At 39.3% G+C, this 27,993-nt stretch overlaps 6 protein-coding genes and 1 pseudogene across 14 annotated transcripts in view; 3 read left to right on the top strand and 4 right to left on the bottom strand.

Annotated features, from left to right (window-relative positions):
• The window catches only part of LOC133991157 (histone H3), a 54,710-nt gene that overhangs the window by 15,136 nt on the left and 11,581 nt on the right, over nucleotides 1-27,993 (top strand). The window contains exons 2-3 of the mRNA XM_062429628.1: nucleotides 21,829-21,845; nucleotides 23,489-23,503. Of these exons, the coding sequence (XP_062285612.1) occupies nucleotides 21,829-21,845; nucleotides 23,489-23,503 (32 nt within the window). The remainder of the gene's footprint in view (nucleotides 1-21,828; nucleotides 21,846-23,488; nucleotides 23,504-27,993) is intronic.
• On the bottom strand, nucleotides 40-2,726 carry LOC133991171 (histone H1-like). Of its 5 annotated transcripts, none has more exons than XM_062429652.1 (2): nucleotides 2,244-2,726; nucleotides 40-378 (listed from the first exon to the last, which is right to left on the bottom strand). In XM_062429652.1, the coding sequence occupies exons 1-2, from the start codon at nucleotides 2,724-2,726 to the stop codon at nucleotides 40-42; spliced, it is 822 nt and encodes a 273-aa protein (XP_062285636.1). The 5 variants fall into 5 exon arrangements, with proteins under 5 accessions (XP_062285636.1, XP_062285639.1, XP_062285637.1 ...); XM_062429655.1 differs by lacking the exon at nucleotides 40-378 and adding an exon at nucleotides 2,016-2,171 and having other exon boundaries at nucleotides 2,220-2,726; XM_062429653.1 differs by lacking the exon at nucleotides 40-378 and adding an exon at nucleotides 2,016-2,186 and having other exon boundaries at nucleotides 2,223-2,726.
• LOC133991212 (histone H2AX-like) lies at nucleotides 791-17,099 on the top strand (annotated as a pseudogene).
• On the top strand, nucleotides 10,224-10,675 carry LOC133991198 (histone H2B 3-like). The gene has a single exon (XM_062429697.1). It carries the CDS (start codon nucleotides 10,224-10,226, stop codon nucleotides 10,590-10,592), a length of 369 nt encoding a protein of 122 aa, XP_062285681.1. The 3' UTR covers nucleotides 10,593-10,675.
• On the bottom strand, nucleotides 11,770-27,047 carry LOC133991150 (uncharacterized). The gene is made up of 4 exons (XM_062429621.1): nucleotides 26,762-27,047; nucleotides 20,716-20,741; nucleotides 16,030-16,370; nucleotides 11,770-12,116 (listed from the first exon to the last, which is right to left on the bottom strand). Exons 1-4 carry the CDS (start codon nucleotides 27,045-27,047, stop codon nucleotides 11,795-11,797), a joined length of 975 nt encoding a protein of 324 aa, XP_062285605.1. The 3' UTR covers nucleotides 11,770-11,794.
• On the bottom strand, nucleotides 18,415-19,032 carry LOC133991189 (histone H1-like). 5 transcript variants are annotated; one of them, XM_062429687.1, is made up of 2 exons: nucleotides 18,505-19,032; nucleotides 18,415-18,462 (listed from the first exon to the last, which is right to left on the bottom strand). In XM_062429687.1, exons 1-2 carry the CDS (start codon nucleotides 19,030-19,032, stop codon nucleotides 18,415-18,417), a joined length of 576 nt encoding a protein of 191 aa, XP_062285671.1. The 5 variants fall into 5 exon arrangements, with proteins under 5 accessions (XP_062285671.1, XP_062285672.1, XP_062285669.1 ...); XM_062429688.1 differs by having other exon boundaries at nucleotides 18,415-18,477; nucleotides 18,526-19,032; XM_062429685.1 differs by having other exon boundaries at nucleotides 18,415-18,492; nucleotides 18,529-19,032.
• LOC133990238 (histone H2B 3-like) lies at nucleotides 24,919-25,368 on the bottom strand. The gene has a single exon (XM_062428465.1). The coding sequence runs from the start codon at nucleotides 25,366-25,368 to the stop codon at nucleotides 25,000-25,002; it is 369 nt and encodes a 122-aa protein (XP_062284449.1). The 3' UTR covers nucleotides 24,919-24,999.

Genomic DNA, 27,993 nt, shown 5'->3' with positions numbered 1-27,993 from the left:
CTGAAAAGAGCCGTTGTGGTTTGTGAAGGAGAAGACAGTTTAAGCTCTCTCTCCACGGATGCGGCGAGCCAGCTGGATGTCTTTGGGCATGATGGTGACCCTCTTGGCGTGGATGGCGCACAGGTTGGTGTCCTCGAACAGACCGACCAGGTAAGCCTCGCTGGCCTCCTGCAGAGCCATGACAGCGGAGCTCTGGAAACGCAGATCAGTCTTGAAATCCTGAGCGATTTCTCTGACCAGGCGCTGGAAGGGCAGCTTGCGGATCAGCAGCTCGGTGGATTTCTGATAACGACGGATCTCTCTGAGAGCCACGGTACCGGGCCTGTAACGATGAGGCTTCTTGACTCCGCCGGTGGCCGGGGCGCTCTTACGGGCAGCCTTGGTGGCCAGCTGCTTCCTGGGGGCTTTGCCTCCGGTGGATTTACGGGCGGTCTGCTTAGTTCTTGCCATTGCTTCTCGTTTCTCTGATCAGGAGAAAATAGTGGTGAAAAGCGGGGACACGCTGCTCTTAAATTGTCGAAGCAGCTGCGGAACGGTGACGCTTTTTCAGACCTCCGGGTCCTGATTGGTGAGCGGCTCTTCCTGGAGCTCAGTCCCGCCTGCAGAAGCCTGAAGCTCCGCTGCTTATTGGACAAAAGTCGTTTAAAAAAAGTCCGCCAAAATGAGAGCAGCTCCCCCTCCACAGCACTACCGGAAGCCTCTTTTCTGGTGGGTGGGACATCAGTTCTTCCCCTCCTCCGTGTACATATAAAGGAGGGTTTGCTTTCATTGCTCTTCACTTTCAGAGTTGAGACTCTAGAAAATAACTGAAATCATGAGTGGACGAGGCAAAACCGGAGGCAAAGCCCGCGCCAAGGCAAAGACCCGCTCTTCCCGTGCCGGGCTCCAGTTCCCAGTCGGTCGTGTCCACAGGCATTTGAGGAAGGGTAACTATGCCCAGCGTGTTGGTGCCGGTGCCCCCGTCTACCTGGCGGCTGTGCTGGAGTACCTAACCGCTGAGATCCTGGAGTTGGCTGGAAACGCTGCCCGCGACAACAAGAAGACCAGAATCATCCCCCGTCACCTGCAGCTGGCTGTCCGCAACGACGAGGAGCTCAACAAGCTGCTTGGCGGAGTGACCATCGCTCAGGGTGGTGTGCTGCCCAACATCCAGGCTGTTCTGCTGCCCAAGAAGACAGAGAAACCCGCCAAGAAGTAAATCTAAGGCCCGGTTCCTCAACAACACAAAGGCTCTTTTAAGAGCCACACACTTCTGACAAAGAACTCACATCCTCATGTTTGGTAAACTGACTATAACATTTTCATTAGGGCCATTAGTTATTACAAATTATACAGTAGACTTCCTGACCACCTGTAAAATGTATCAATTCAACTTCAATTGAAATTAATGAAAAGGGGCAAATGTGTGCATATTACATTTGCAGAACAGACACATGACTACTTTTGTATGTTATTTGTTATGATGGAGTCAATAAAAATCTGTAATGGCTGTTGATCAAAAACACTTGATAATTTCAGTGTAGAAAAAAACAAAATGGTCTTATTTTAAATTACATTAAGTTAACATTTTAACTATAATGTTGTAGGACTTCAAACTTTAAAATCAGTGATGACAATCATTGTTCCCAACAATTAGACAATAATCTATATAAATACTATATACTAAGTGAGTGTAAATCATAATATTGTAACCTACAAAATTCAGTTCATTATTATTACTAATGAACAATAACCTGTACAACTCCTAAAACACACTCAGCTCTGAAGTAATAAGCAATATAATTAATAAACTGGTAATCACATGTAACTTTATGCCTATGAACACCATAAGATTGAACTATTACAGCTAAATGTTATGGCTATACGTGTCAAACTGAGTGACATTCTATATTTGATACAATGAGCTCAATATCCTGTCATACTAATATGACTATAAATAATTATTTATTAAAAAACTACTGTGGAAAAAAGAAAAAAAATCACAATTCATGCAAGTGAAGAGAAAAAACTAATATAAAAACACAATTAGGAATATGCTCGTTATAGAAAAGGTGTGTGGCTCTTAAAAGAGCCTTTGATTAGGTTGAGGGTTTCAGAGTGATGACAGCTCACTTCTTCTTGGGTGCTGCCTTCTTTGCTTTGGGCTTGGCCACCTTCTTTGCGGGGGCTTTCTTGGCTGCGGGAGCCTTTTTCACCACTTTCTTGGGGCTCTTGGCGGCTACTTTCTTAGGACTCTTTGCGACCTTTTTGGGGCTCTTGGCGGCCTTCTTGGGGCTCTTGGCTACTTTCTTTGCCGCTGTGGGCTTCTTCACCTTCTTCGGGGATTTCTTAGCGGCTGCTGTCTTGGCCTTCTTAGCTGCTGCGGGTTTCTTTGCGGCGGGCTTCTTGGCTTTAGGAGCGGCTTTCTTTACGGGCTTGGTCTCAACCTTGCTCATCTTGAAGGAGCCGGAGGCCCCGGTCCCCTTGGTCTGGACCAGTGTCCCCTTGGCCACCAGACTCTTGACGGCGGTCTTAACGCGGGCCTTGTTCTTGTCCACATCGTAACCTCCGGCAGCCAGAGCCTTCTTGAGGGCGGCCAGAGACACTCCGCTTCGCTCCTTGGAGGCGGACACAGCTGTAACGATCAGCTCGCTGACGCTGGGGCCAGTCTTCTTGGGCTTTGCTGCTGCCTTCTTCTTGGGAGATTTAGCCGGGGCGGCTGCGGGAGCTGGAGCTACTTCTGCCATAGTTTCGTCGAGGTTTTAGTTCTACGTGAATATCAGAGTCTGAATAGACTGAGTCTGAGGCAGGAGGCTGCACTTAAACACACCATGAGAACCGTGTAGACTCAGCCCAGCCTCTGGCTCCTGTGAGCAGTGTGAATGTCTGCCACTTGTGTTTTCTGCTAGTGAGAAAACAGTAAAAAATAAGTGTGAGAGAAGTGTTGAAGGCTGACAGTGAAGACAGCAGATAGCGGACATGTTTCTCTTCATATAGAAGTCATGTAGAGCTCTGATGCTCTCTGCATTTAGTTTGTGGAGCAAACAAACCTCACCTATTCACCGCCGCGGACAGCACTGCTCAGCGGCTTTTCTCTCTCATTTCTCTCCTAAAATACTGTAAAATACATCCGAACTCTACCAAAATCAGTTTTCCAGCTGGCTCACATGTTCGTTCACAGACTGAAAGTAAAAACTTCCATCTGTTTGTGATCAGTTTGTAATAAAATGAAGCTTTTGTGGTAGCAGCAAACACACCAATCAGGCTGATGAAGCAGTTCAGTCAGACTTCCTGTCAGAGCTGCTCTGTGGCTGTAAATATTTCTTCTGTTATTCTGAGGATTATTTTTATTATAAATAATCTGCAAAACTGTTCTCTGCAGTCGGTGCAACATGTGTGTCACACTTATTATTCATGGTTCTACAGTAATGCGGAAGCAGTGGGTCAGTAATCAGTTATCAATTGATTGTCTTGACCAGTATTTCAGTTAAATGTTTTTTTCTTCTTTCTTTTTTCTTTCTGTATATTCTGCTCTTGTTTACTTGATGTAAAATCTAGATTTACGTCTTTCAAAACTGAGTACTTAAGTGTTTTACAGAGGCTGATATAATCTATGAAGCTGTTTAATTTTCACATATAAACATAATTGTGTATACACTAAAATTTAAGTCAAATTAAGATGGCTTATGAAGATAAAATGTATCTTAATGAATCACTTAGTAAAGCTTACTTTTTAATTTAAATAAGTTACCAGGTTGTGAAAATAGCCTCCTGGCTCTCAAACAGCAGCATTGCATTCAGTAGTTTGTATATTAGAGAACCAGCTGTTTCCCTGATGTTGAGCTGTTATTGTGTTTGTGGTTTGCTGCTTGTGTAAGAGTGTAATGAATCAATCTTTGCAGGGAAACACTGGTGCAGTTTCAGTAAATAGTAACATATAAGGTGCATGGGGAATAAATATTCACAATGAAACGGAAGAGTTGCAATAATTTAGAAAATCCCTGATTAAAGAAAAGAAGAGAGAGGACCAAAACTGTTTCCTGAGTGAAGCAGAGATGGAGACTGTGACCAAACTCTTTAAAGAAAACAGACATTTTATTGAATATATTAATTTTAACATGTAAATTAGAAGCAACAATAAAGAAATGTCCACAAAAAGTATTGCAATTTGTTTAAGCTTTAATTGACATGACAGAGAAAGAGGGAAATTAATCACAGACAGTGTTTCAAAATAATCAGATTATGTTTAAGATCAATTCATTTCAATCAATCAACCAATTAATCTATTGTTATTTAAATATCACCTAATCACAACAATCACATAGAGCAGGTTTAGACCGTACTCTTTAATGTGATTTAAAGAGACCCAACATTCCCACATGAGCAAGTATCACATTAGTGCAAGATTGGTTAAAGACAATAACATTCATCAAACAGGTGATGATGGTAAAGAGACTGTTTCCGTCTCACATGGCGAAAATCAGACGACCACTGAAGGTGCAGTAGTGAAAGCGATCATCATACAGCCTTGAGTTAGCACTCATACGCAAATACATCTGATCTCCAACCTCCAGATTCAGTGTGACACCATTAGAGGCAGACCCATAATGTGCTGTCTGTAGCTCATATGCACTAACACTAACATCTCCATTCTTCATTAAAAAAGCAGTTGCAGGATGTTTACCGTCTCCATGCACACCCACATGGAACTCAAAGTGGTAGGCTCCTCTCAGCGGTGCAGTGAAAACACCTGTGAGACATTCAGGGTTTTTCTTATTATTTTAAATGAAAATGTAACTTCTGTCAGTCAGGTTGGCATCAACATTGTAGAAAAAGCTACATTTACTGTTGAAGTTTGTGAGTTCAGGTACCTGTGTGTGGGTTGTAGGCCTGTCCAATGTTTGTGGCGACATATTTGAAGACCAAATGTATCTGTTTGTTAAAGGGTCCGAAATATCCATCACCATGTCCATCATACAGAGCAGCTGAGAAAGCCACCTGTCGGGCTGAGAGAGAGAGAGAGAGAGAGAGAGAGAGAGAGAGAGAGAGAGAGAGAGAGAGAGAGAGAGAGAGAGAGAGAGAGAGAGAGAGAGAGAGAGAGAGAGAGAGAGAGAGAGAGAGAGAGAGATGTAAGCTAATATGTTAGTGCTGAACACCATTTCAGATATGCAGCATATGTTTAAAGCAAAACATCTTAACTTATCAAACACATTAATCTTTACTGACAGTTAAAATGACCATTAGTGTGTAAGCTGAAAAGTGCTGTGATTGCAAAAAATGTTATTTAATTAACTAAAGAGAAAACAAATGTTCCCCATAACAATAACTATATATTAGATCAAGAACACAAGAGCATTTCATTAAGAAATTTCACCATTTAATCAGATGAAGTTTGTATGAGACAATGAAGTTATCCTGTAAAAGGAATAAATATCAGATACTGTGATGATTTCTACACAATACCTTGTAGCTGTTGCTTCAGCATGTCCAACTCAGTCTTCTGTTTTTCTGCCTGTGCTGAAAATGTAACATAAATAACACTGTGAGTTTGATTTTTAGTCCAAATATAAGATTAACCTGATTTAGAAAAAAAATACTTTTATGAAGATACAACACACTCGTTCTGCTGGGAAAGTTTACCTGAGATATTATTAATCCAAAGAGAAGAGAGTCCCCTCCCCATCCAAGAAACCATCTTTTTCAAGCAGAATATACATTTCACATTTACACACCTTCTATTGTTCAGTCACACAGCAGAAATGTTGGGCAGCTTGACAGATGATTCACTCTAATGTCTGTTTCTGCAGGAATGTACCTGATATTAAACCAACTGATATTAAACCATATATTTGTGTCTTCATTTACTAGTGTAAACAATTCCCAAAACCTAATCATTTTTCCTTCAACAAGATCTTCTGTTCACATGGAGCCTGTTAGCTAGAACAGTTGGAATCTCTTTAACTCACACTAATAACAAATCCAGTGCATGTCTGCCTGACCTAATAACTGTGAATGGGGCCGTTAGATGCACATTATAGAGACAGGTGTCAAAAGCAATGTGCCTCAGCTGTCCACTTGTGATCGGATAACCTGAGGTGTATGTTAATGTCAGGTATAAACACAACCTTTGAAGGAGAGACAGTCCATACCATCCTCCTCCTCCTCCGACCTAGGAACTTGTGCAAGGTTGTGAACGATGATTGATCATGATCATGTTTGTAGTGTTGACAGTCTTGCAACCAAGACACAGCAAGAATTTATGGAACTGTGGTTGCTTAGTTTTACATGGTGACCAATTCAAATGTGTAGTGTAGTCTGATTCCTGCATACACTAACGGATTTGAAGACATTCACTAGTCAAAAAAATAGTCTCCATTCAGTAGGCATATCTAGTGTTGTGAACATGTAATCGTCTACTCTTCAAGTAAGAGATGATGCTATTAAACCCAAAACATTTTAAATTGTTAGATAAAAACTTTTTGTTGCAAATCTCGTACAACTGGTGTAACAACCTCATAGTCCCGACCACTGAAGCTGCTACAACATGCCTTTTTGGCCTCAATAATTACAGAAAAGCCCACAAAAACTATTGAAATAATTGTTGATTATTTTTCAAGCTTAATTTGCAGAGGAAAACACTGAAATAGTTTCAGATGTTATACTCTACCTTCATTGTCTTTTTGTAATTGCCTTATCTCCGCCTTCTGAGCAGCCAAAGAGGCTTCCATCTTTCTCAGCACAGCAGGGATGTTCAATGGACGATGATCATAAGACAGTTTGTAGTCAGCGTTGTTCGTAACTGGATCTGTGGAGACAGAGCAGACCAGCAACAGCAGTGGGAAAAACACGGCAGTCTCCATTCTCACACAGAAGGTTCAACAGTTAAACTGTATTGTGTCCAAACTCGTGCAACCTTTATATCACGCAGCAAAAAGAGGCGTTGAGGATCACAAACATACCTTCCCTCTAAAGAACAGGTCTATCCACATTTGGACTATAGGATTAGCGCACATGTAAATATGGTGCCAACATCAGGACGAGCTAATTACAGCTTTATTCTCATTTTATGAAACCGTACAACTTTGATTGGTGTTACACTCCAATTTAAAGCCCTGCTTCTAGGCAGTAGCCTAATAATTAATAGTCCAATTGTTTATTTGAAGTAAGAAATGAAAAAGCTTGTAATACTGTATATTATTGATATTTTTATATGCTTTTAAAACACATTCAATTAGTACCTCACAAATTAGAGATGTTTTAACACTTAAATGAATTGCTTTTGAATATTAAGTTCTCTCTGTTCTGCTTTTGTTTTGTTTTGTTTTTTTATTTGGGTGAAGTGACCCTTTAAACAAACAGAAGCTTTAACAAATGTGATTGATTTTTTTATTTTTATTTTTTTCTAATTATGCTCAGGCTTTCTGATTTTCTAGACTGACAAGACTAAATAAAGCAGTAATGCAGAGGTTTCTCCGTCTCTCTGGTGATTCAGATGTTGGTGAGGGTGTGCCTGCTGATGTGAAGATCCAAATGGTTATAAAGAAGCAGGAAATTAAACAATGATTATCACATGAAAATGTCCTGATAGTTTAATTTCTTCATTCTGATTTTCTGATTGTGGTTTCAGACCTTTAACATCACTGTATCACCTTAATACTTCACCACTTGCTTATAAAAAGCATTTAAACTAATGACATGTTTCAGAAGTCCCATGCAGAAAATGATGCATTACTTCTGCTGTAAATAGAAATTACAACACAAATACATAACTTTAGTTATTGGTGTGTATTGAGGTTTTTATACAAGATGAATTAGCCTGGTATCTGGTATGTGACGACTGCAGCACATCAGTAAGAATGTAAGCATGTTATCTTCAGTAGTGTTTATTTCTAACAACAGGTAGGTACAGGTGTTCAAAAAAGAAGAATAAACCAACAACAAAAACACACAAGCACAGCAACAGTTCTGACAAGTTAATAACTAATTAGCATGTCACTAGTATTACAGGGACACGCACATTTTATTTCATTGCATGTTATTTTTATTCAGCCATGAAAGCTCAGACTTTCCTCAGAAACATGACTCATGACTCATGACTCAGTCATCGGTATCAGGTTAAGGGCGAAGCTGATATGGTCAATGCTCCACTGCCAACACACACAACCCCCTTTGTGCAGGAAAAAAGATAGCAAGGAAATCAGTGAAACCGAAGATCCCCTTTCATTCTAATCCTTTCAGTCAATGTTCATGATTACACTGCTGATGATTCACCTGCACACCTCATGTCATGGAGGGTGGGGATGATAAGTCCCAAACATGAACATAACAAAGGATGAAAATAAGAAGAACAGCTCACTAAGTCCTGATGGAGCAATTGTACACATGGTGAGCATGCAAAAAGTGTCAACTATGTACAAAAACCTTTTTGATAATCATCAGGATAATTTGTTTCATTTTTAGTTAGTTTTATTCTTTACAAAGTTACAAAATGATGATCACAAAATATCTATGATAAAGTTTAAAATGCTAAAGTGGAAGAGAAACAACTAACACATACATCACTACAAACATTTAAAAAATCATTTAAAACAAAGAGAAGTTCATATTTTCATCTGAAGAAATGTCGATAAAGTTAAAATCATCATCATGAGCAGTGATAGCCTTTCATGGATAAAAACACAGGAATGCTAGATGATAGCTGATCTCTGTGCAGTTCAGAAACAATCAAGACAACAACAGGAAGAATTAAAACACAGAATCTGACACATGAAGTCTGAAATGATTTATGTCTATTTGAGTTTACAGAACTCAGCTGCGTCTCCATCATGAAGACAAACTCCAGCATAGAGAGGCTGAGTGAATGTGGTCTGGACTCTGTGGAGGAGAGTCATGGTTTCAGAGACGTTGTAGAAGGACAGAATACCTGATCATGTTCTGGTTCCTATTGACAAGTTCTCTAATCGTTGTGATGTTTAATAAAATAATTGAAGTCAACTTTGAGCTCTCTATAATGTACTTTAATGAAAGAAAAGTCTGGTATTTATGGACTAAAGTTTTCTAGGTACAGTGCTGCCACCTGCTGGATGATCAACCAACATTGTACTGCACATGTCTGTCTGGTATGTTATTAAATAATGAATTATAAATCTTTGGTAAAGGATCAATTGAAATATAATATGTGGAATGCTGTTGTGTTTTAGAGGAGACAGCCACAGTGGGAAACGATCTATGTATATCTACAGTATGTATATAAACTCTACCTTCTAATTTGATTTTGATAATCATAGATCAATAAATTCATATCAACTCGCAATGCTGATTATTTTCATAATATTAATATGAATTCATACAAATAATGTCATAAGACGTCAGAGTCAGAGGGTTAGGGTTACAAATCGACTAAACACCAAAGTACATACAGACACCGCAGTTATTCCAATTTTCTGTTGACATTTATGATTATTGAATCTGGGCATAATTATAATAAAGTTTATCAGATGAAACTTGTCATTGTTGTTCATGCTGTGGTCATTCAAATCAAATCAAATATTTCCCAACCGAGAGAGAAAGCATGATAAAGTCTTGACTTAACAAATACATCCTTCCAAAAAACTTAAATAATGGCATTTTTAATCACAGAAAACACACAAAGTGTCAATCTAGTTGATCATTTGAAGGTAATAACTGAAAGGGTAAAACCTGTGAATGAACTTGAAGGAAACATATTTTACTTGAATTTGTCCATTCAGGAAATATTAGAAATCAATAGTTCCAATAAAAGGTGACATAACATCCTGTTATAAGAGTGCAGGAATCACTGTTATTGTTTTTGTGGAGCTCAGAGAAACATGATCTTCATGAGTCAGCTGGGTCCAGCATGGGAGAGTAGTAATGTTATTTATGTGGATTAAAGATTGATGAAATTATATATGAATATTTAATGTTTTATCATAGATCAGTAAAACATGTAGGCTTGTGGAATGTTCAATCTAAATACAATATGTTTATTTCTCTATAGTTATGGATTGTTGATCAGCATATTATATTATAAACAGTGGATACTGTTCAGATGAGGTTGGCGCACTTTCAGTAAAAAGGCTGGGGCGGTTTCTGCTGCGCATGCTCAGTCTCAGAAAACCAATCATGTTTGAGCAACAGCGCAGTGAAATTTGCATCAGATTAACATTTAGAGGCTGTTCGAAGCTGTTGGAGTTACAGATTTGTGGAAATCTACGAAGATAACCATGCCCGATCCAGTCAAAGCACCCAAGAAAGGCTCCAAGAAGGCCGTGTCTAAGGCCACCAAGACCGGCAAGAAGAAGAGGAAGACAAGGAAGGAGAGCTATGCTATCTACGTGTACAAGGTGCTGAAGCAGGTTCACCCTGATACCGGTATCTCCTCCAAGGCAATGGGCATCATGAACTCCTTTGTCGGAGACATCTTTGAGCGTATCGCTGGTGAGGCTTCCCGCCTTGCTCACTACAACAAGCGCTCCACCATCACCTCCAGGGAGATCCAGACCGCCGTCCGCCTGCTGCTGCCCGGTGAGCTGGCCAAACACGCCGTGTCTGAGGGCACCAAGGCCGTCACCAAGTACACCAGCTCCAAGTAAACTTGCTGTTTGTACCAACAACTCAAAGGTCCTTTTCAGGACCACCCACTCCTTCAACTAAGAGCTTTATTCCTTTGTTTAACTTTACAGCCTGGTTGTATTAGTTCTGATTCGAGATGCAAGAATGAATTAGTACATAAACACTTCATGTGCTATAAAGATAATTGGTTGACACACAGTAGTAATTGCCAGGAATTCAGTTTATAACGTAATATCACACATGTCCACCTCATTAATTTATTCCCAGTCCTGCAATGGGGAAATATGAATCATTGCAGCAAGTAGGAAGCAAACAAATATTTATACATATAAAAATGGAAAATGTAATTAATCTTGACAGTACTTACTAGAGTAACATTGAATGATGATAATTTTATTGCACAAACTTTAAATTAGTTGTATTAAATACTAAACTTGCACAGTATTGGACATTAAAAGTGCAGTATGTCCCACTTTCCCAGGTTGGGGGTTTGCTGGTTGTACAGTCTGTCAAATCTCCCATTGACCTCAGTAACGAGGTTAAACAAATGTATAAAATATGAAAACTCGAAGGAGTGGACTCTACTGGAGTTCATGAAGTAAAACACTTGCACTTTATATTTTGTCCACAGGGTGTCGTTGCTAGACTGAAGATGCAAAAAATAAATTCCTGTCTGTACTCCCAATGTGAGATGAAAAATGTCAACATTCTGTTTCTGTCCGTATAAAACAGAAATCAAAGATTACAAACTACCTCACAACGGGCAAAGGAAGCATGTGCACTTAACTACAAAGGGAGTCTATACATACAGTGTGTTAACATCTCTGGACATATGAATCAAAAGAAACTGGATTATCAATTGCCCAGGGATAACTGAGTAAGACAATTGACAAAATACTAACATTGTATATGAATTAAAAATCGACTGCAATGCGGTTTAAAATGGAACTACAGTAAAATTGGGAATATAAATATAACTAATTGTCTTGGCTTGTGACAGTAGTATAAAACAGAACTATGAACTCAATAATCGTCAGGATGTTACCCTTCTATGATTAAGCGTTGTGTATAAATCATGTGTATAAATTTCATAGGTTTTTTTTGATCTACCAAACGCTACGAATGTAGTTAATGATAGTTATTATAAAGGACAACTCTTAGAGAAGGTGGGTGGCTCTTAAAAGAGCCTTTGTGTTGGACTATCAGCGGGTCAGGATCAGATTTAACCTCCGAAACCGTACAGAGTACGTCCCTGTCTCTTCAGAGCATAAACCACATCCATGGCGGTCACGGTCTTTCTCTTGGCGTGCTCGGTGTAGGTGACGGCATCACGGATCACATTCTCCAGGAACACCTTCAACACTCCGCGGGTCTCCTCGTAGATCAGACCGGAGATACGCTTCACACCACCACGGCGAGCCAGACGGCGGATGGCGGGTTTGGTGATTCCCTGGATGTTATCACGAAGAACTTTACGGTGACGCTTGGCGCCTCCTTTACCGAGTCCCTTTCCTCCTTTGCCTCTTCCACTCATATTTGGTAGTCTTCTTTCAAACAAGTTAAAAGATGAATATGATCGGAATGAGCACAGCTTCTTAACTTAAAGCTTGTCTGCGGACCTAAAAGAGGCCAGTTGGCGCGGATTTTGTTGGGTGGGATCAGATTTAACAGATCCGCCCACGAAGTTCTTCTAAAGCAGGGTGATCTCTTCCTTTTTTCTTTTCCTTTTTCCTCTTTTCTCTTTTCTTCCTGCCTTGGCCCACATGCGCCCTCCCTCTGCCAGAGTCCTGCCCCTCCTGCCGCCCACCAAGCTCCACCTTCAATGAATAGAAAAGGGCAGAAGCCCTGAACTATTCCTCCAGGCTCAAGATAAAAATAGCAAATAGCAATCCTTTTTGACCCATTTTTTTAATTTTCATTATTTTTGTGCCTTTGCCCACATGCGTTCTCCAACCTCAAGAGTCCTCTAGCTCCTTCTGTCTTTCTTTTTGCCAACAAGACCAAATAGGAAACAAGACCATCTACTATGAATAGAAAAGGGTATAAAGCTATAAGCTATCCAGGGTGTATTCCTCCAGGCCCATGATCTTCTAGTTTAGTTTAGTCTAGTCTTTTGACCTGTAATCCTCCATTTTGTATATTTTTCCATAATGAAACTTTTAGGCAGCAGAAACAAAAATATTTACAAACACACAATACAATGATCCTATTTTACATAAAGATAATAATGAATGATATTAAATGTGAATAAACACTATTTTTTGATTATGAAAATGTATTGAATGTAATAAACGAGGCAAACACTTAACAGAAATGTTTATCAGCTGCACAAAAAACATGTTGTTTTTATTCTCTTAAATGTAAAAATGAGTCAAATTAGACCCTGAACATTATGTAAGGGTAAAACATGTCATGCCTGGACCTGATGGAGGTTGGACCTTTCATTTGTTTTGTTTTGTTTTGTTTTATTTTATTTGAAACTGAGTTTGACTGACTGAGGAAACTTAACAACATTAATCTTCACTAAACATATTTTATGAACTCTTAAAGGCTTAAAACTAGAATGAACATCTCGAGTTCTTCTGATGTTTATTTTGATTAAACTGAATGCAACTTTTCATGTGTGTATTTGTGTTATGATAAAAATAAAAAGGTCATGAATCACTTCTGTACTATAAAATGTGGAGTAACTTTAACTGTGATGGTGCAATAAATCAATCACAGCTCCCAGGAACACTAATCATGACTGTTTTAGATTCATTTCTTTGTTGGAAAATTAAGCATAAATAAAAAAACTCTTCAGCACAACATACAGTTTGTGGATTTAGAGATTAAACCCTGAACAAAAATAGTCTGGACTAAAACTTTACAACCCAGAACCGTCTGAGAGGTGACAGCTTAACACTGAACCAACATGACAGCCTCCTTCTGAGGTTTCATCTGCATGAATATCAACTTCAACAATCAAAAATAATTAAAACACTTCAGATTCATGATGATACAATATCTGTTGTTTTAAGTGTGTCAGTACTCAACAAAACATCTTTATACCAAAATGTGGATAAGATAATATGGAAATATGTGGACAGATCGGAACTTGTTGTGTTTGAGAGAAGGAAGAAGAGGGAGTTACCAAGCTCTGATTCATTCCAGGAAGAGGAGCAGTTTTAAATAGAAAGTCTGTGTTCAACACATTTTATACAATGAGGCCCATATTTAATTTAAAAACACTGGTCACCTGTGTGACTGTTTGAGAGACTGATTTAATTAAAATGTTTATTTTATATTTTTTGGTAATTATTTCATCAATGTTTGAATTTGTACAGTGATTAAAAAGTTCAAATGTAATAAATAAGGTGTTTAAAAGGGTAACATTGCAATATATTGAGTTCAGTGAAGGGCACACCTGTTGCATTATGGGTCAGAACCAATAAGACAGCATAGGGAAGAGTCAATGTGGCTGCAGAGGAAACAATATTCTGCACACTGTAATTAGTTTTGTACTTTAATTGGGTTACATTTATGCATAATATTTGTGTAAATGCCTTTTGTATGTACTTTTGATATATTATTTTACTGTTGCTGTGCCCACATGCTCGGACCTGTCTACTAACAGATATTAGCATGAGAGATTTTACTGTTGGGGCCTGTCTAATTATGGACACTTGCTTAAGAGACTTTAAAAATGACTGACAGATGTGTATTTGGACTCATTGTTTATTATATGTTTTATTTTTTGTAGTTTTCACGGTGTCTGATGAACGAAAGGAGAAAATAAACGAGAAAAAGACATCTGTATGATGCGTGGCCATTATTTACTGGACCGGTGCAGTTACAACCTGTTTCCTGGTGGCAAAGTAACTTTGGGAATCTGAGAGCACTCTATAGATTTATCTGAATTCTTGTATTTTCTATTCTGTAGTCTTCATATTAAAAAATGTTAATCAATTCATGTTTGGCATTAGTCCTTTTAACATCTTAAAGTCAGAGCTGTTTTAAGATAATTAAATAGAAGCTTCAATCTCATGTTACATCTAATAAATACAAAAGTAAGTGTTGTTGCAGCTCTGAACCCAAAAGGACATGAATTCCTTCCTGTTTATCAGTTTGATTTCAGTTTGGACATGCTATTAAACACGGAGCAACTTCCTCTATTAAACTCAGCGGGGAAAAAACAAAGTTAATGTGCCAATCCTTCAGCACCATCTAATGATATAACTACTCTGGATGGCATTACTCTGAACTGCAGCACCACAGTAAATAATCTAGGAGTAATCTTTGATCATGATATGTCTTTAACTCCCATATAAAAACACATTTCAAGGACTGCCTTTTTGTCATCTCGAAATACTGCAAAAATCAGGTACATCTCATCTCAAAATGATGCAGAAAAACTACATACCCACCCATTTGTTACTTGTATGCTGGATTATTGCAATTCATTATTATCAGGCTGCCCTAGCAAGTCTCATTGGCTTCCTCGTAAATCCAGAGTACAATTTAACAGTTAACAGGCTCCTCTCCTGCAGAACCATGTTTCAGATTCAGTCCAGGGGCAGACACCCTCTCTATATTCAAGAATAGGCTTAAAACTTTCCATTTAACAAAGCTTTCCAGTTATTGCTGGCCAGGTAATACTTTTCACAATAACTTCAAACCAAATCAGATGCACCATATCTACATGTATTAGGACACAATTACTACACACTTCTTACATGATCAATAACCAAACTGTACATGAACACTATCACACAGCAAGGAAAAAGTGCAGACATTATCAAGGAGGGAGCTGCACTGATGACACCAATTAACCAGATTAGTAAAAATACCTTCATTATGTAAATTAGGTTGTCAATATATTCTTTAATTTAGATGCACAAACATTTGGAAAGTGCAGCCTCACTCTTCCCGTCTGACTTCTGATGTGCAGATTACTAATCAACTCTGACCACCAGATGGCGATATTTCAACACTCATTATATGGATTTTCACATTAAATATCTCTAACATGATCTTCACGCCTTGTAGCCATAATTCAAATCTAAATTAACATGTTCATGAAGTAAAAGTGGCCAATATACACTGATAATTGATATTATCTCAATTTTGAAAAATAAAAATATAGATGTTCTCCTCAATTCAGTTAATCCCTGATGTCCAAGCATATTGATATGTTCAACAATTTTACAGTATGATGGCAATGGCAATAGTGTTTTGTACTTTAAGGAACTGAGAGGACCAAGACATAGTATACCGAATTATTATAGTGTCAAAATCAAATATTGATTGTGTAAACACAGCAGCGGAAGCAGCTCTTTAGGGAGAATGATGTGGCTCTGAAAAGAGCCGTTGTGGTTTATGAAGGAGAAGACAGTTTAAGCTCTCTCTCCACGGATGCGGCGAGCCAGCTGGATGTCTTTGGGCATGATGGTGACCCTCTTGGCGTGGATGGCGCACAGGTTGGTGTCCTCGAACAGACCGACCAGGTAAGCCTCGCTGGACTCCTGCAGAGCCATGACAGCGGAGCTCTGGAAACGCAGATCGGTCTTGAAGTCCTGAGCGATTTCTCTGACCAGGCGCTGGAAGGGCAGCTTGCGGATCAGCAGCTCGGTGGATTTCTGGTAACGACGGATCTCTCTGAGAGCCACGGTACCGGGCCTGTAACGATGAGGCTTCTTGACTCCGCCGGTGGCCGGGGCGCTCTTACGGGCAGCCTTGGTGGCCAGCTGCTTCCTGGGGGCTTTGCCTCCGGTGGATTTACGAGCGGTCTGCTTGGTTCTTGCCATTGCTTCTCGTTTCTCTGAACAGGAGAAAATAGTGGTGAGAGCGCGGGGACACGCTGCTCTTAAAGTGTCGGAGCGGCTGCGGAGCTGTGACGCTGATTCAGACCTCCGGGTCCTGATTGGTGAGCGGCTCTTCCTGGAGCTCAGCACCGCCTGTAGAAGCCTGAAGCTCAGCTGCTTATTGGACGTTTAAAAAAGTCCGCCAAAATGAGAGCGGCTCCCCCTCCACAGCAGTGCTGGAAGCCTCTTTTCTGGTGGGTGGGACATCAGTTCTTCCCCTCCTCCGTGTACATATAAAGGAGGGTTTGCTGTGTTTACTCCTCACTTTCTGAGTTGAGACTCTAGAAAATTACTGAAATCATGAGTGGACGAGGCAAAACCGGAGGCAAAGCCCGCGCTAAGGCAAAGACCCGCTCCTCCCGTGCCGGACTTCAGTTCCCAGTCGGTCGTGTTCACAGGCATTTGAGGAAGGGTAACTATGCCCAGCGTGTTGGTGCCGGTGCCCCCGTCTACCTGGCGGCTGTGCTGGAGTACCTGACCGCTGAGATCCTGGAGCTGGCTGGAAACGCTGCCCGTGACAACAAGAAGACCAGAATCATCCCCCGTCACTTGCAGCTGGCTGTCCGCAACGACGAGGAGCTGAACAAGCTGCTTGGCGGAGTGACCATCGCTCAGGGTGGTGTGCTGCCCAACATCCAGGCTGTGTTGCTGCCCAAGAAGACCGAGAAACCTGCCAAGAAGTAAATCTAAGGCCCGGTTCCTCAACAACACAAAGGCTCTTTTAAGAGCCACACACTTCTGATAAAGAGCTCACATCCTCATTTTTGTTAAACTGAATATAACATTTACTTTATGGCCATTATTTATTACTAAATATAAGGGCTACTTCCTGACCACCTGTAAAATGTATCAGTTCAACTTGAAGTGAATGAAAAAGGGCAAAAGTGAGCATATTACATTTGCAGAACAGACACATGACTACTTTTGTATGTTATTTGTTATGATGGAGTCAAAAGTCTAATGGCTGTTTATCAATAACACTTGATATTTTCAGTGTAGGAAAAAAACAAAATGGTCTTACTTTAAATTACAAAATTAACACTTTACTTAAACATAAAAATGATGAGTGTGACTGCATGAATCAATAATGACAATCATTGTTCCCAAAAATAAGACATTAATAATTAAATATAAATACTATATACCAAGTCTGAGTGTAAATCATAATATTGTAGCCTACAATATTCAGTTTATTATGACTTAATCATACTAATAAACAATAACCTGTACAATTGCTGATGATCTAAAACACACTCAGCTGTGAAGTAATAAGCAATAGAAGTAATAAACTGGTAATGCAATGTAACTTTATGCATTTGACTATCAACACCATTAGAATGAACCTTACATTTTTCCAGTTACAATATATTAACTATTACAGCTAAATGTTATGTGACATTCTGTATTTGATACAATGAGCTCAATCTCCTATCAAACTGATATGACTATAAATAATTATTTATTAAAAAACTACTGGGAAAAAGAAAAAAAGAAATAATCACAATTCATGCAACGGAAGAGAAAATGTAATGGTAAAAGGAGCATCATTAATAACTACATAATGGTATATTAATACATTAACAGTGGTTTCATTGATTTTCTGTATTCTGTGCAGACCATGTTGACACTTATGACGAGATTTGGAAAACTGACATTTTGTGAGAAATTTAGTTAACCATTTTGTCACTAAATGATGGGGAGTGTATAGGATTGAGTTAAAAGATGACTGAGTTGACACCATATTAATAACTGCAGTCACCATTTTTCATTTGATCGCCTAAAAGGGTTAGAGAGGAAAGAATGGGCGCCTCTCATGTGTAACTGTCATGTCAGTAAATATAGGTTCACTTTACTGAATAAAAGGCATAGTTCATGAAGCTAATGGGAGAACATTGTATTATTAAAACACATTGTAATTAGGATAATGCACTTTAGGTAAGATGTGTGTGGCTCTTAAAAGAGCCTTTGATTAGGTTGAGGGTTTCAGAGTGATGACAGCTCACTTCTTCTTGGGTGCTGCCTTCTTTGCTTTGGGCTTGGCCACCTTCTTTGCGGGGGCTTTCTTGGCTGCGGGAGCCTTTTTCACCACTTTCTTGGGGCTCTTGGCGGCTACTTTCTTAGGACTCTTTGCGACCTTTTTGGGGCTCTTGGCGGCCTTCTTGGGGCTCTTGGCTACTTTCTTTGCCGCTGCGGGCTTCTTCACCTTCTTCGGGGATTTCTTAGCGGCTGCTGTCTTGGCCTTCTTAGCCGCTGCGGGTTTCTTGGCGGCGGGCTTCTTGGCTTTAGGAGCGGCTTTCTTTACGGGCTTGGTCTCAACCTTGCTCATCTTGAAGGAGCCGGAGGCCCCGGTCCCCTTGGTCTGGACCAGTGTCCCCTTGGCCACCAGACTCTTGACGGCGGTCTTAACGCGGGCCTTGTTCTTGTCCACATCGTAACCTCCGGCAGCCAGAGCCTTCTTGAGGGCGGCCAGAGACACTCCGCTTCGCTCCTTGGAGGCGGACACAGCTGTAACGATGAGCTCGCTGACGCTGGGGCCAGTCTTCTTGGGCTTTGCTGCTGCCTTCTTCTTGGGGGTTTTAGCCGGGGCGGCTGCGGGAGCTGGAGCCACTTCTGCCATTGTTTCGTCGTGAAATTTAGAGTCTGAATAGACTGATACTGAGTCCGAGGCAGGAGGCTGCACTTAAACACACCATGAGAACCGTGTAGACTCAACCCAGCGTATGGCTGCTGTGAGCAGTGTGAATGTCTGCCACTTGTGTTTTCTTCTAGTGAGAAAACAGTAAAAAAATAAGTGTGAGAGAAGTGTTGAAGGCTGACAGTGAAGACAGCAGATAGCGGACATGTTTCTCTTCATATAGAAGTCATGTAGAGCTCTGATGCTCTCTGCATTTAGTTTGTGGAGCAAACAAACCTCACCTATTCACCGCCGCGGACAGCACTGCTCAGCGGCTTTTCTCTCTCATTTCTCTCCTAAAATGCTGTAAAATACATCCAAACTCTACCAAAAGCAGTTTTCCAGCTGGCTCACATGTTTGTTCACAGACTGAAAGTAAAAACTTCCATCTCTTGGTGATCAGTTTGTAATAAAATGAAGCTTTTGTGGTAGCAGCAAACACACCGATCAGGCTGATGAAGCAGTTCAGTCACACTTCCTGTCAGAGCTGCTCTGTGGCTGTAAATATTTCTTCTGTTATTCTGAGAATTATTTTTAACAAAAAATAATATGCAACACTGTTCTCTGCAGTCGGTCCTTCGTGTATGTATCATTCTTTCTATTACTGTTTATTAATTATTGCTGATGTACCAATAAATGAACACATTAATCACAGTTGTCTGTGGGAGTGTGGTAACATGCACATGTTTACACTGATTGAAAAAAGGTGGTTCAGTTTTTTGCTTTGCTGCAGTATTTCATTACAGATATTTTGTTCTGCTGATGGTAAAAGGACTTCCTTCTAAAATCTAAAAGTAAAAAACGTTTCAGAGTTTCTTAAAACATTCTGGCATTGACTTCCACATAGTAAATGTATTTGTTGTAATGTGTTCTTGTAATTCAATAAATATGTTTTTTATAGATATGAAAAATGGATTTGCTTTTATTGTAACAATATTTATTTAATGTAGTGCCTTTTAAAATATATTTATGTGTTGTTTTTAAAATGTATATCAAAGATGAACAAAAACACTATGTTTATATTTATCAATAAATCAGTCAATCAGTCAATCAATCTTTATTTGTATAGCGCCAAATCACAACAAAAGTCATGTCAAGGCATCTTACAAATAGAGCAGGTCTAAACCGAACTCATCAGGTTTAATTTAAAGAGACCCAACATTCCCACATGAGCAGCATTTAGCGACAGTGGCAAGAAAAAACTCCCTTTTAACATGAAGAAACCTCAGAACCAGAACCAGAATCAAAGTGGGAGAACATCTGCCTCGACCGGTTGGGGTAGAGAGGAGAGAGAGGAAGAATAGGAGAGCGAAGTCCATTTAAAATCAACATTGAAGCTAGAAGGTCCGGGACTGGAATCTGTCATCCGGACGTCTACAGGCCCAGATTACCTGTGAGACGAGAAAGCACAGACAACTCCGGGGAAGAAGTTTAGGTTATTGAATGCATTAATAGTACATGAATGTTAATGTATATAAATGGATGGATAGAGAGAGAGAGGGAGGAGGAGAGAGGAGCTCAGTGCATCATGGGAGTGGGAGTCCCCCGGCAGTCTACGTCTATAGCAGCATAAACTAGGAGCTTGCTAACTATAAGCTTTATTAAAAAGAAAAGTTTTAAGCCTACTCTTAAATGTAGAGAGGGTGTCTGCCCTCCGGACCGAATCTGGGAGATGGTTCCACAGGAGAGGGGCCTGATAACTGAAGGCTCTGCCTCCCATTCTACTTTTAGAGATTCTAGGAACCACAAGTAGGCCTGCGTTTTGGGAGCACAGTGTTCTGGTAGGTACATAAGGTACTATAAGCTCTTTAAAATATGATGGAGCCTGACCATTAAGAGCTTTGAAGGTAAGGAGAAGGATTAAATTATATTCTGGATTTTACAGGAAGCCAATGTAGTGATGCTAAAATGGGAGTAAAATTATCTCTCTTTCTAGTTTTTGTCAGAACGCGTGCAGCTGCATTCTGGACCAGCTGGAGAGTCTTTAGAGACTTGTTCAAGCAGCCTGATAATAATGAATTACAATAATCCAGTCTAGAAGTAACAAAAGCGTGGACTAGTTTTTCAGCATCATTTTCAAACAGAAAGTGCCTGATTTTTATAATATGTTAATGTTTACTTCAGACATAAACAAACAATTTCAATTCCAAAAGGAAAACAAGAAAATCAACCAAGAATGAAACAAATAAAAGAAGAAAAACAATGACATTCTTCTGGCGGTAACATGAAAATCAATCAATCAATCAATCAATCTTTATTTGTATAGCGCCAAATCACAACAAAGTTATCTCAAGGCACTTTACACATAGAGCAGGTTCTAAACCGTACTCTTCAAGTTTTAATTTATAAAGAGACCCAACATTCCCACATGAGCAAGCATTTAGCGACAATGGCAAGAAAAAACTCCCTTTTAACAGGAAGAAACCTCAGGCAGAACCAGGCTCAAAGTGGGCGGCCATCTGCCTCGACCGGTTGGGGTAGAGAGGAGAGAGAGGAAGAATAGGAGAGAGAGAGAGTAGCACATTGAAAATAAACATTGAAACTAGAAGGTCCGGGACTGGAATCTGTCATCCGGACGTCTACAGGCCCAGATTGCCTGTGAGATGAGAAAGCACAGACAACTCCGGGGAAGAAGTGTAGGTTACTGAATGCATTAATAGTACATGAATGTTATTGGATATAGATGGATGGATAGAGAGAGAGAGAGAGGAGGAAAGAGGAGCTCAGTGCATCATGGAGGTAGGAGTCCCCCGGCAGTCTAAGCCTATAGCAGCATAAACTAGGAGCTTGCTAACTATAAGCTCTATCAAAAAGGAAAGTTTTAAGCCTACTCTTAAAAGTAGAGAGGGTGTCTGCCCTCCGGACCGAATCTGGGAGATGGTTCCACAGGAGAGGAGCCTGATAACTGAAGGCTCTGCCTCCCATTCTACTTTTAGAGATACTAGGTACCACAAGTAGGCCTGCGTTCTGGGAGCGCAGTGTTCTGGTAGGTACATAAGGTACTATGAGCTCTTTAAGGTATGATGGAGCCTGACCAGTAAGAGCTTTAAAAGTGAGGAGAAGGATTTTAAATTCTATTCTTGATTTTATGGGAAGCCAATGCAGTGAAGCTAAAATAGGAGTAATGTGATCTCTCTTTCTAGTTTTTGTCAGAACGCGTGCAGCTGCATTCTGGACCAGTTGGAGAGTCTTTAGAGACTTGTTAGGGCAGCCTGATAATAATGAATTACAATAATCCAGCCTAGAAGTAACAAATGCATGGATTAGTTTTTCAGCATCATTTTGAGACAGAATATGTCTGATTTTTGAAATGTTACGCAGATGAAAATAGGCAGACCTTGAAATTTGTTTTATGTGGGAATTAAAGGACAGATCCTGGTCAAATATAACTCCTAGGTTCCTTACAGTAGTACTGGAGGCCAAAGTAATGCCATCCAGAGTAGTTATATCATTGGATAATGTGTTTCTAAGGTGTTTAGGGCCAAGCACAATAACTTCAGTTTTTTCTGAGTTTAACAGCAGGAAGTTACAGGTCATCCAGGCCTTTATGTCCTTGATGCATGTTTGTAGTTTAGTTAACTGGTTGATTTCATTAGGCTTTATTGATAGATATAATTGAGTATCATCTGCATAACAATGAAAATGTATTGAGTGTTTCCGAATAATATTTCCTAAAGGAAGCATATATAAGGAGAATAGTATTGGTCCAAGCACTGAACCCTGAGGAACACCGTGTTTTACTTTTGTTTGCATGGAGGATTTATCATTGACATTTACAAACTGAAATCTATCTGACAGATAGGATTTAAACCAGTTTAATGCTGTTCCTTTAATACCAATTAAATGTTCAAGTCTCTTTAACAGGATTTGATGATCAATAGTATCGAAGGCAGCACTAAGATCTAACAGGACGAGGACAGAGAGAAGTCCATTGTCTGATGAAGTTAGGAGGTCATTTGTAACTTTTACCAGTGCAGTTTCTGTACTATGATGAGCTCTGAATCCAGACTGAAAATCCTCAAATAAGCTGTTATTATTTAGAAAGTTACACAGCTGATTAGCAACTGCTTTCTCGAGGATCTTAGAGAGAAAGGGGAGGTTCGATATGGGCCTATAGTTAGCTAAAACCTCTGAATCAAGAGTAGGCTTCTTAAGAAGTGGTTTAATGACAGCTACTTTAAAATACTGTGGTACATATCCTGTCACTAAAGACAGATTGATCATATCTAATAAGGAAGTACTAACAGAGGGAAGGACTTCCTTAAGCAGCCTAGCAGGATGAAGTTTACTTATTTAATTCCTGCCGCTAATTCACAATCAATTAAATTTCTGTACCAGTGTTCCTGTGTAGTATACTGAAATATATTATCATTAATATTATTAGTGGACATTACCTCAGTTCCACATTAAGAGTGTTCCATAGCCTCACACCAAAAACAGAAATACAAAAGTTCCTCCTCATCTTACGCACGGTAACAGTTTTGAAATAAGTATGACCTTTTAGATTAAAATGTTCTACGTATGACCTCTTAGATTAGACGTCATAAATAGAACATTTTTTAATATATACGCAGATGAAAAATGGCAGTCCTTGAAATGTGTTTTATGTGTGAAGTGAAAGACAGATTCTGATCAAATATAACTCCTAGGTTCCTTACAGTGGTGCTGGAGGTCCAATCTACTTTAATTATGCCCTTGCTCCCTTTAATATTTCAAAATTCCTTTTTGATTTTTTTTTTTTGCAGAGCATTTTTTCCCCAATCATTAACATGCACATAAACACACGGGTTAGACAATATGTTGACATTGTGACTATTTGACATTTAATTTTACAGACTGCTCCTCTTATTTAGTTGTTAACTTACATAGTGTAATTTTTACTGATGTTTTTAAAAATATATATATGGGTCAATGACGTATAAGGATTTAGAACAACTCAATTGTAGAATAATAAAAAACAAGCATATCTAATGCAGTAGTTCAAACATTCAGAATGTTGTGTACCTGAAGATTCATATTATACATTTGAAATTAAGTGATTTTAGTGGGTTTTTCAAGAATAATTGGCACTAAAATCACTTTCAAATTGTAATATGAATCTTCAGGTACACAACATTCTGAATGTTTGAACTACTGCATTAGATATGCTTGTTTTTTTATTCTAAAATTGAGTTGTTGAAAATCCTTATACGTCATTGACCCATATATGTCAGGAGCTGCTGCCTGGAATTCAGCCTAATATGACCTGTGTGGCCTCATCAAAACACTCTTTGTCATGACAATCTTAGTGTGCAGGTCAGCTGTGGATGTGGCCTATTGTGACTGCATACTCAGTCTGAAACCAACAATTCGTTTTTTAAATTATCTTAACATGTGAACATGTGTGTAAGGGAACATTTGTTTCTTGAATTTAAACAGCCAACACATCAAATGATTTAGGCAGAAATTAAACACAAAGGGTAAAATTTAATATCGCAACAGTGACACCTTGTGGCCAAAATAGTGCATCGTGTTTAGGTCGGTGGACTCCGGTGGGGGATGAAGTCAGACGCTCCTTTGTTGTCGTCGTCGTCACTGTGGTCAGTGGGAGAACGCATTTAATGCCCAAAAATAAATGACAAATTGTGCGTCAGTTACACTCCAGTGCATAAATATACACTTAACAATAACAAGCAAGATTTTTCTGTCGAGAAAGAAAAAAAAAAAAAAAACACAACACTGTACCCATACGTCTTTAGAGCAGATAACAAAACATCTGGTATGTATAGTGTGAACACAAACTGTTTCATCAGACCATCAGTAATGAAAAAAACTAACCAATGTGTAACATTTAAAAAGGAATAAAGCACTTAGTTGAAGGAGTGGGTGGTCCTTAAAAGGACCTTTGGGTTGTTGGTACAAACAGCACGTTTACTTGGAGCTGGTGTACTTGGTGACGGCCTTGGTGCCCTCAGACACGGCGTGTTTGGCCAGCTCACCGGGCAGGAGCAGGCGGACGGCGGTCTGGATCTCCCTGGAGGTGATGGTGGAGCGCTTGTTGTATTGAGCCAGGCGGGCAGACTCACCAGCAATACGCTCAAAGATGTCTCCAACAAAGGAGTTCATGATGCCCATGGCCTTGGAGGAGATACCGGTATCAGGGTGAACCTGCTTCAGCACCTTGTACACGTAGATAGCATAGCTCTCTCTCCTTGTCTTCCTCTTCTTCTTGCCGGTCTTGGTGGCCTTAGACACGGCCTTCTTGGAGCCTTTCTTGGGTGCTTTGACTGGATCGGGCATGGTTATCTTCGTAGATCTCCACAAGCGAATAACTCCAACAGCTTCAACCAGCCTCTAAATGCTCATCTGATGCAAATTTAACTGCGCTGTTGCTCGAACAGGATTGGTTTTCTTGTTAGTGAGACTGAGCATGCGCAGCAGAAGAAACCGCCCCAACCTTTGAGGAACCATCTGAGCGCCTTTTTACTTAAAGAGCGCCAACCTCATCTGAAGAGTATCCACTGTTTATAATATAATTTGTTCAACAATCCATAACTATAGAGAAATAAACACATTGTAATTAGATGTAACATTCCACAAGCTGACATGTTTTACTGATCTATGATAAAACATTAAAATATTTATATATATATATATATATATATATATATTTCATTTAATCAATCTTTAATGGTGATGCTTTTGTCTCTGAAATACTTTTCATAATTTATGTTATGTACATTTTATGAAACTTCTCATGTTGCACTCAGCTGGCACATATTTATCTGCGCTCCACAAAAACAATGCACTCTTATAACAGGATGTCATGTCTCCTTTTATTGGAACAACTTGATTTCTTATATTTCCTGGATAAAGGTTTTTATTTGTTTTTAACACACAAATACATGTTCCAGTAAAATGTTTCATATAAGATAATTCACCCTTTCAGGTACTACCTTCAAATGATCAACTCTATTGACAGTTCATTTAAGGACTTTGATGAAAGTGCCACTTTTATTTGTAGAAAGCCATGATTAAAGTTTTTTGAAAGTGTTTTTTGTGTAATCTGTCCATCATGCTTTCAATTGGTCATGTTAAATATTTATTAGTGTGCTTTCTGTAACATGTCTTTATGAATAATCAGTCATTAATTGAGCAATTGACATCGTCAACCATTCCTTACAGTCCTGATGAAATGAAGCTTCAGCTCATATTAAAGACAGGCAGTTGTGTTGTTCTATAGAAGTAGCCTACCAATATTGCTTAAGTTATTTTTCTTTTATAAGTTTGATATGTCGAATACAGAGCAGCATTCAGTCCTGCTTTACATCTCTCAATTTCAAATAGTTGTGTCAAGACTCCTTTAACGTTAACACAAAGCTTCATTCAGAACATTTTATCGTCAGTAAATATTTTCTGCCACACTATAATATAAAATATATTGATTTTTGTGTGAAACAGATATTTCAGAGCTTGTGATAGTTGTGTCAAGACTCCATTACAATTAAGACAGAGGCTTGATTTATGTCTTTGCGATTTTTTCGACCAAACGCTACGAACGTAGTTCATAATACAGTTACTACAAAGTACAAAGGACAACTCTTAGATGAGGTGGGTGGCTCTTAAAAGAGCCTTTGTGTTGGACTATCAGCGGGTCAGAATCAGATTTAACCTCCGAAACCGTACAGAGTACGTCCCTGTCTCTTCAGAGCATAAACCACATCCATGGCGGTCACGGTCTTTCTCTTGGCGTGCTCGGTGTAGGTGACGGCATCACGGATCACATTCTCCAGGAACACCTTCAACACTCCGCGGGTCTCCTCGTAGATCAGACCGGAGATACGCTTCACACCACCACGGCGAGCCAGACGGCGAATGGCGGGTTTGGTGATTCCCTGGATGTTATCACGGAGAACTTTACGGTGACGCTTGGCGCCTCCTTTACCGAGTCCCTTTCCTCCTTTGCCTCTTCCACTCATATTTGCTAGTCTTCTTTCAAACAAGTTAAAAGATGAATATGATCGGAAGGAGCGCAGCTTCTTAAATTAAAGCTTGTCTGCGGACGTACAAGAGCTCAGTTGGCGCGGACTTTGTTGGGCGGGATCAGATTCAGCAGATCCGCCCACGAAATTGCTCCAAATCACAGTGATCTCTTCCTTTTTTTGGTGCTTTTCCCTCAGCAATATACTGCTGGATTTAATATTTGTAAAATGATTTGCACAAATAGCCTACTATTTATGGTGGTTCATGTGGTTTCATTATCTATTAATTTGCTGATTGTTTAGATAGATAGATAGATAGATAGATAGATAGATAGATAGATAGATAGATAGATAGATAGATAGATAGATAGATAGATAGATAGATAGATAGATAGATAGATAGATAGATAGATAGATAGATAGATAGATAGATAGATAGATAGATAGATAGATAGATAGATAGATAGATAGATAGATAGATAGATAGATATATGCTTTATTAATCCCATTGGGGAAATTCAGGTATCTCACATACACACATTCATAAATACATAGATACATACACAGTAATACACAACATAAGACAAACAGATAATCACTAACCACTGAGTTAAAATGGTAAAAAAAAAAAAAAGAGATAAAATGTGAGCATGTATGATACAAAAGTGGGTGTATAGTGCAGTAGAATAAATAATACAAGTCAACTTTAAAGTCCCACAGTGGGATAAAACATGCAGAGACATTATTAACTATTTTTACTGTGTACTTTTTTTGAGTAATCCAGTGTCAGAGTCCCTTTCTTTGAGGTGTGATTAAAAAACTATATATATATATATATATATATTTTAAACAGTTTCTTCTGTAAGTACATCATGACACCTATACTGCTAGACTAAATACTTACCAGACTACGTGCGCCAATACTATTTTATAAATTAGAGCC

Source organism: Scomber scombrus, chromosome 11 (genome assembly GCF_963691925.1).
Source record: "Scomber scombrus chromosome 11, fScoSco1.1, whole genome shotgun sequence".
NCBI lineage: Eukaryota > Metazoa > Chordata > Actinopteri > Scombriformes > Scombridae > Scomber > Scomber scombrus.
Note: the sequence above shows the minus strand (reverse complement) of the source record. Positions and strands in the feature narration are given on the sequence as shown.

Coding starts and splice junctions, on each gene's coding strand:
- LOC133991171 (XM_062429652.1), bottom strand. CDS start 2,726: ATGGCAGAAGTAGCTCCAGCTCCCGCAGCCGCCCCGGCTAAATCTCCC. Junction 379..2,243: donor CCGCCAAGAGCCCCAAAAAG/GTCGCAAAGAGT, acceptor CTGGCCACCAAG/GCTGCCCGTAAGAGCGCCCC.
- LOC133991198 (XM_062429697.1), top strand. CDS start 10,224: ATGCCCGATCCAGTCAAAGCACCCAAGAAAGGCTCCAAGAAGGCCGTG.
- LOC133991189 (XM_062429684.1), bottom strand. CDS start 19,032: ATGGCAGAAGTGGCTCCAGCTCCCGCAGCCGCCCCGGCTAAAACCCCC.
- LOC133990238 (XM_062428465.1), bottom strand. CDS start 25,368: ATGCCCGATCCAGTCAAAGCACCCAAGAAAGGCTCCAAGAAGGCCGTG.
- LOC133991150 (XM_062429621.1), bottom strand. CDS start 27,047: ATGAGTGGAAGAGGCAAAGGAGGAAAGGGACTCGGTAAAGGAGGCGCC. Junction 16,371..20,715: donor CACCCTCTCTACATTTAAGA/GTAGGCTTAAAA, acceptor TCCTGTTCAGAG/AAACGAGAAGCAATGGCAAG. Junction 12,117..16,029: donor CTGTTCGAGGACACCAACCT/GTGCGCCATCCA, acceptor GTTTGAAAGAAG/ACTACCAAATATGAGTGGAA.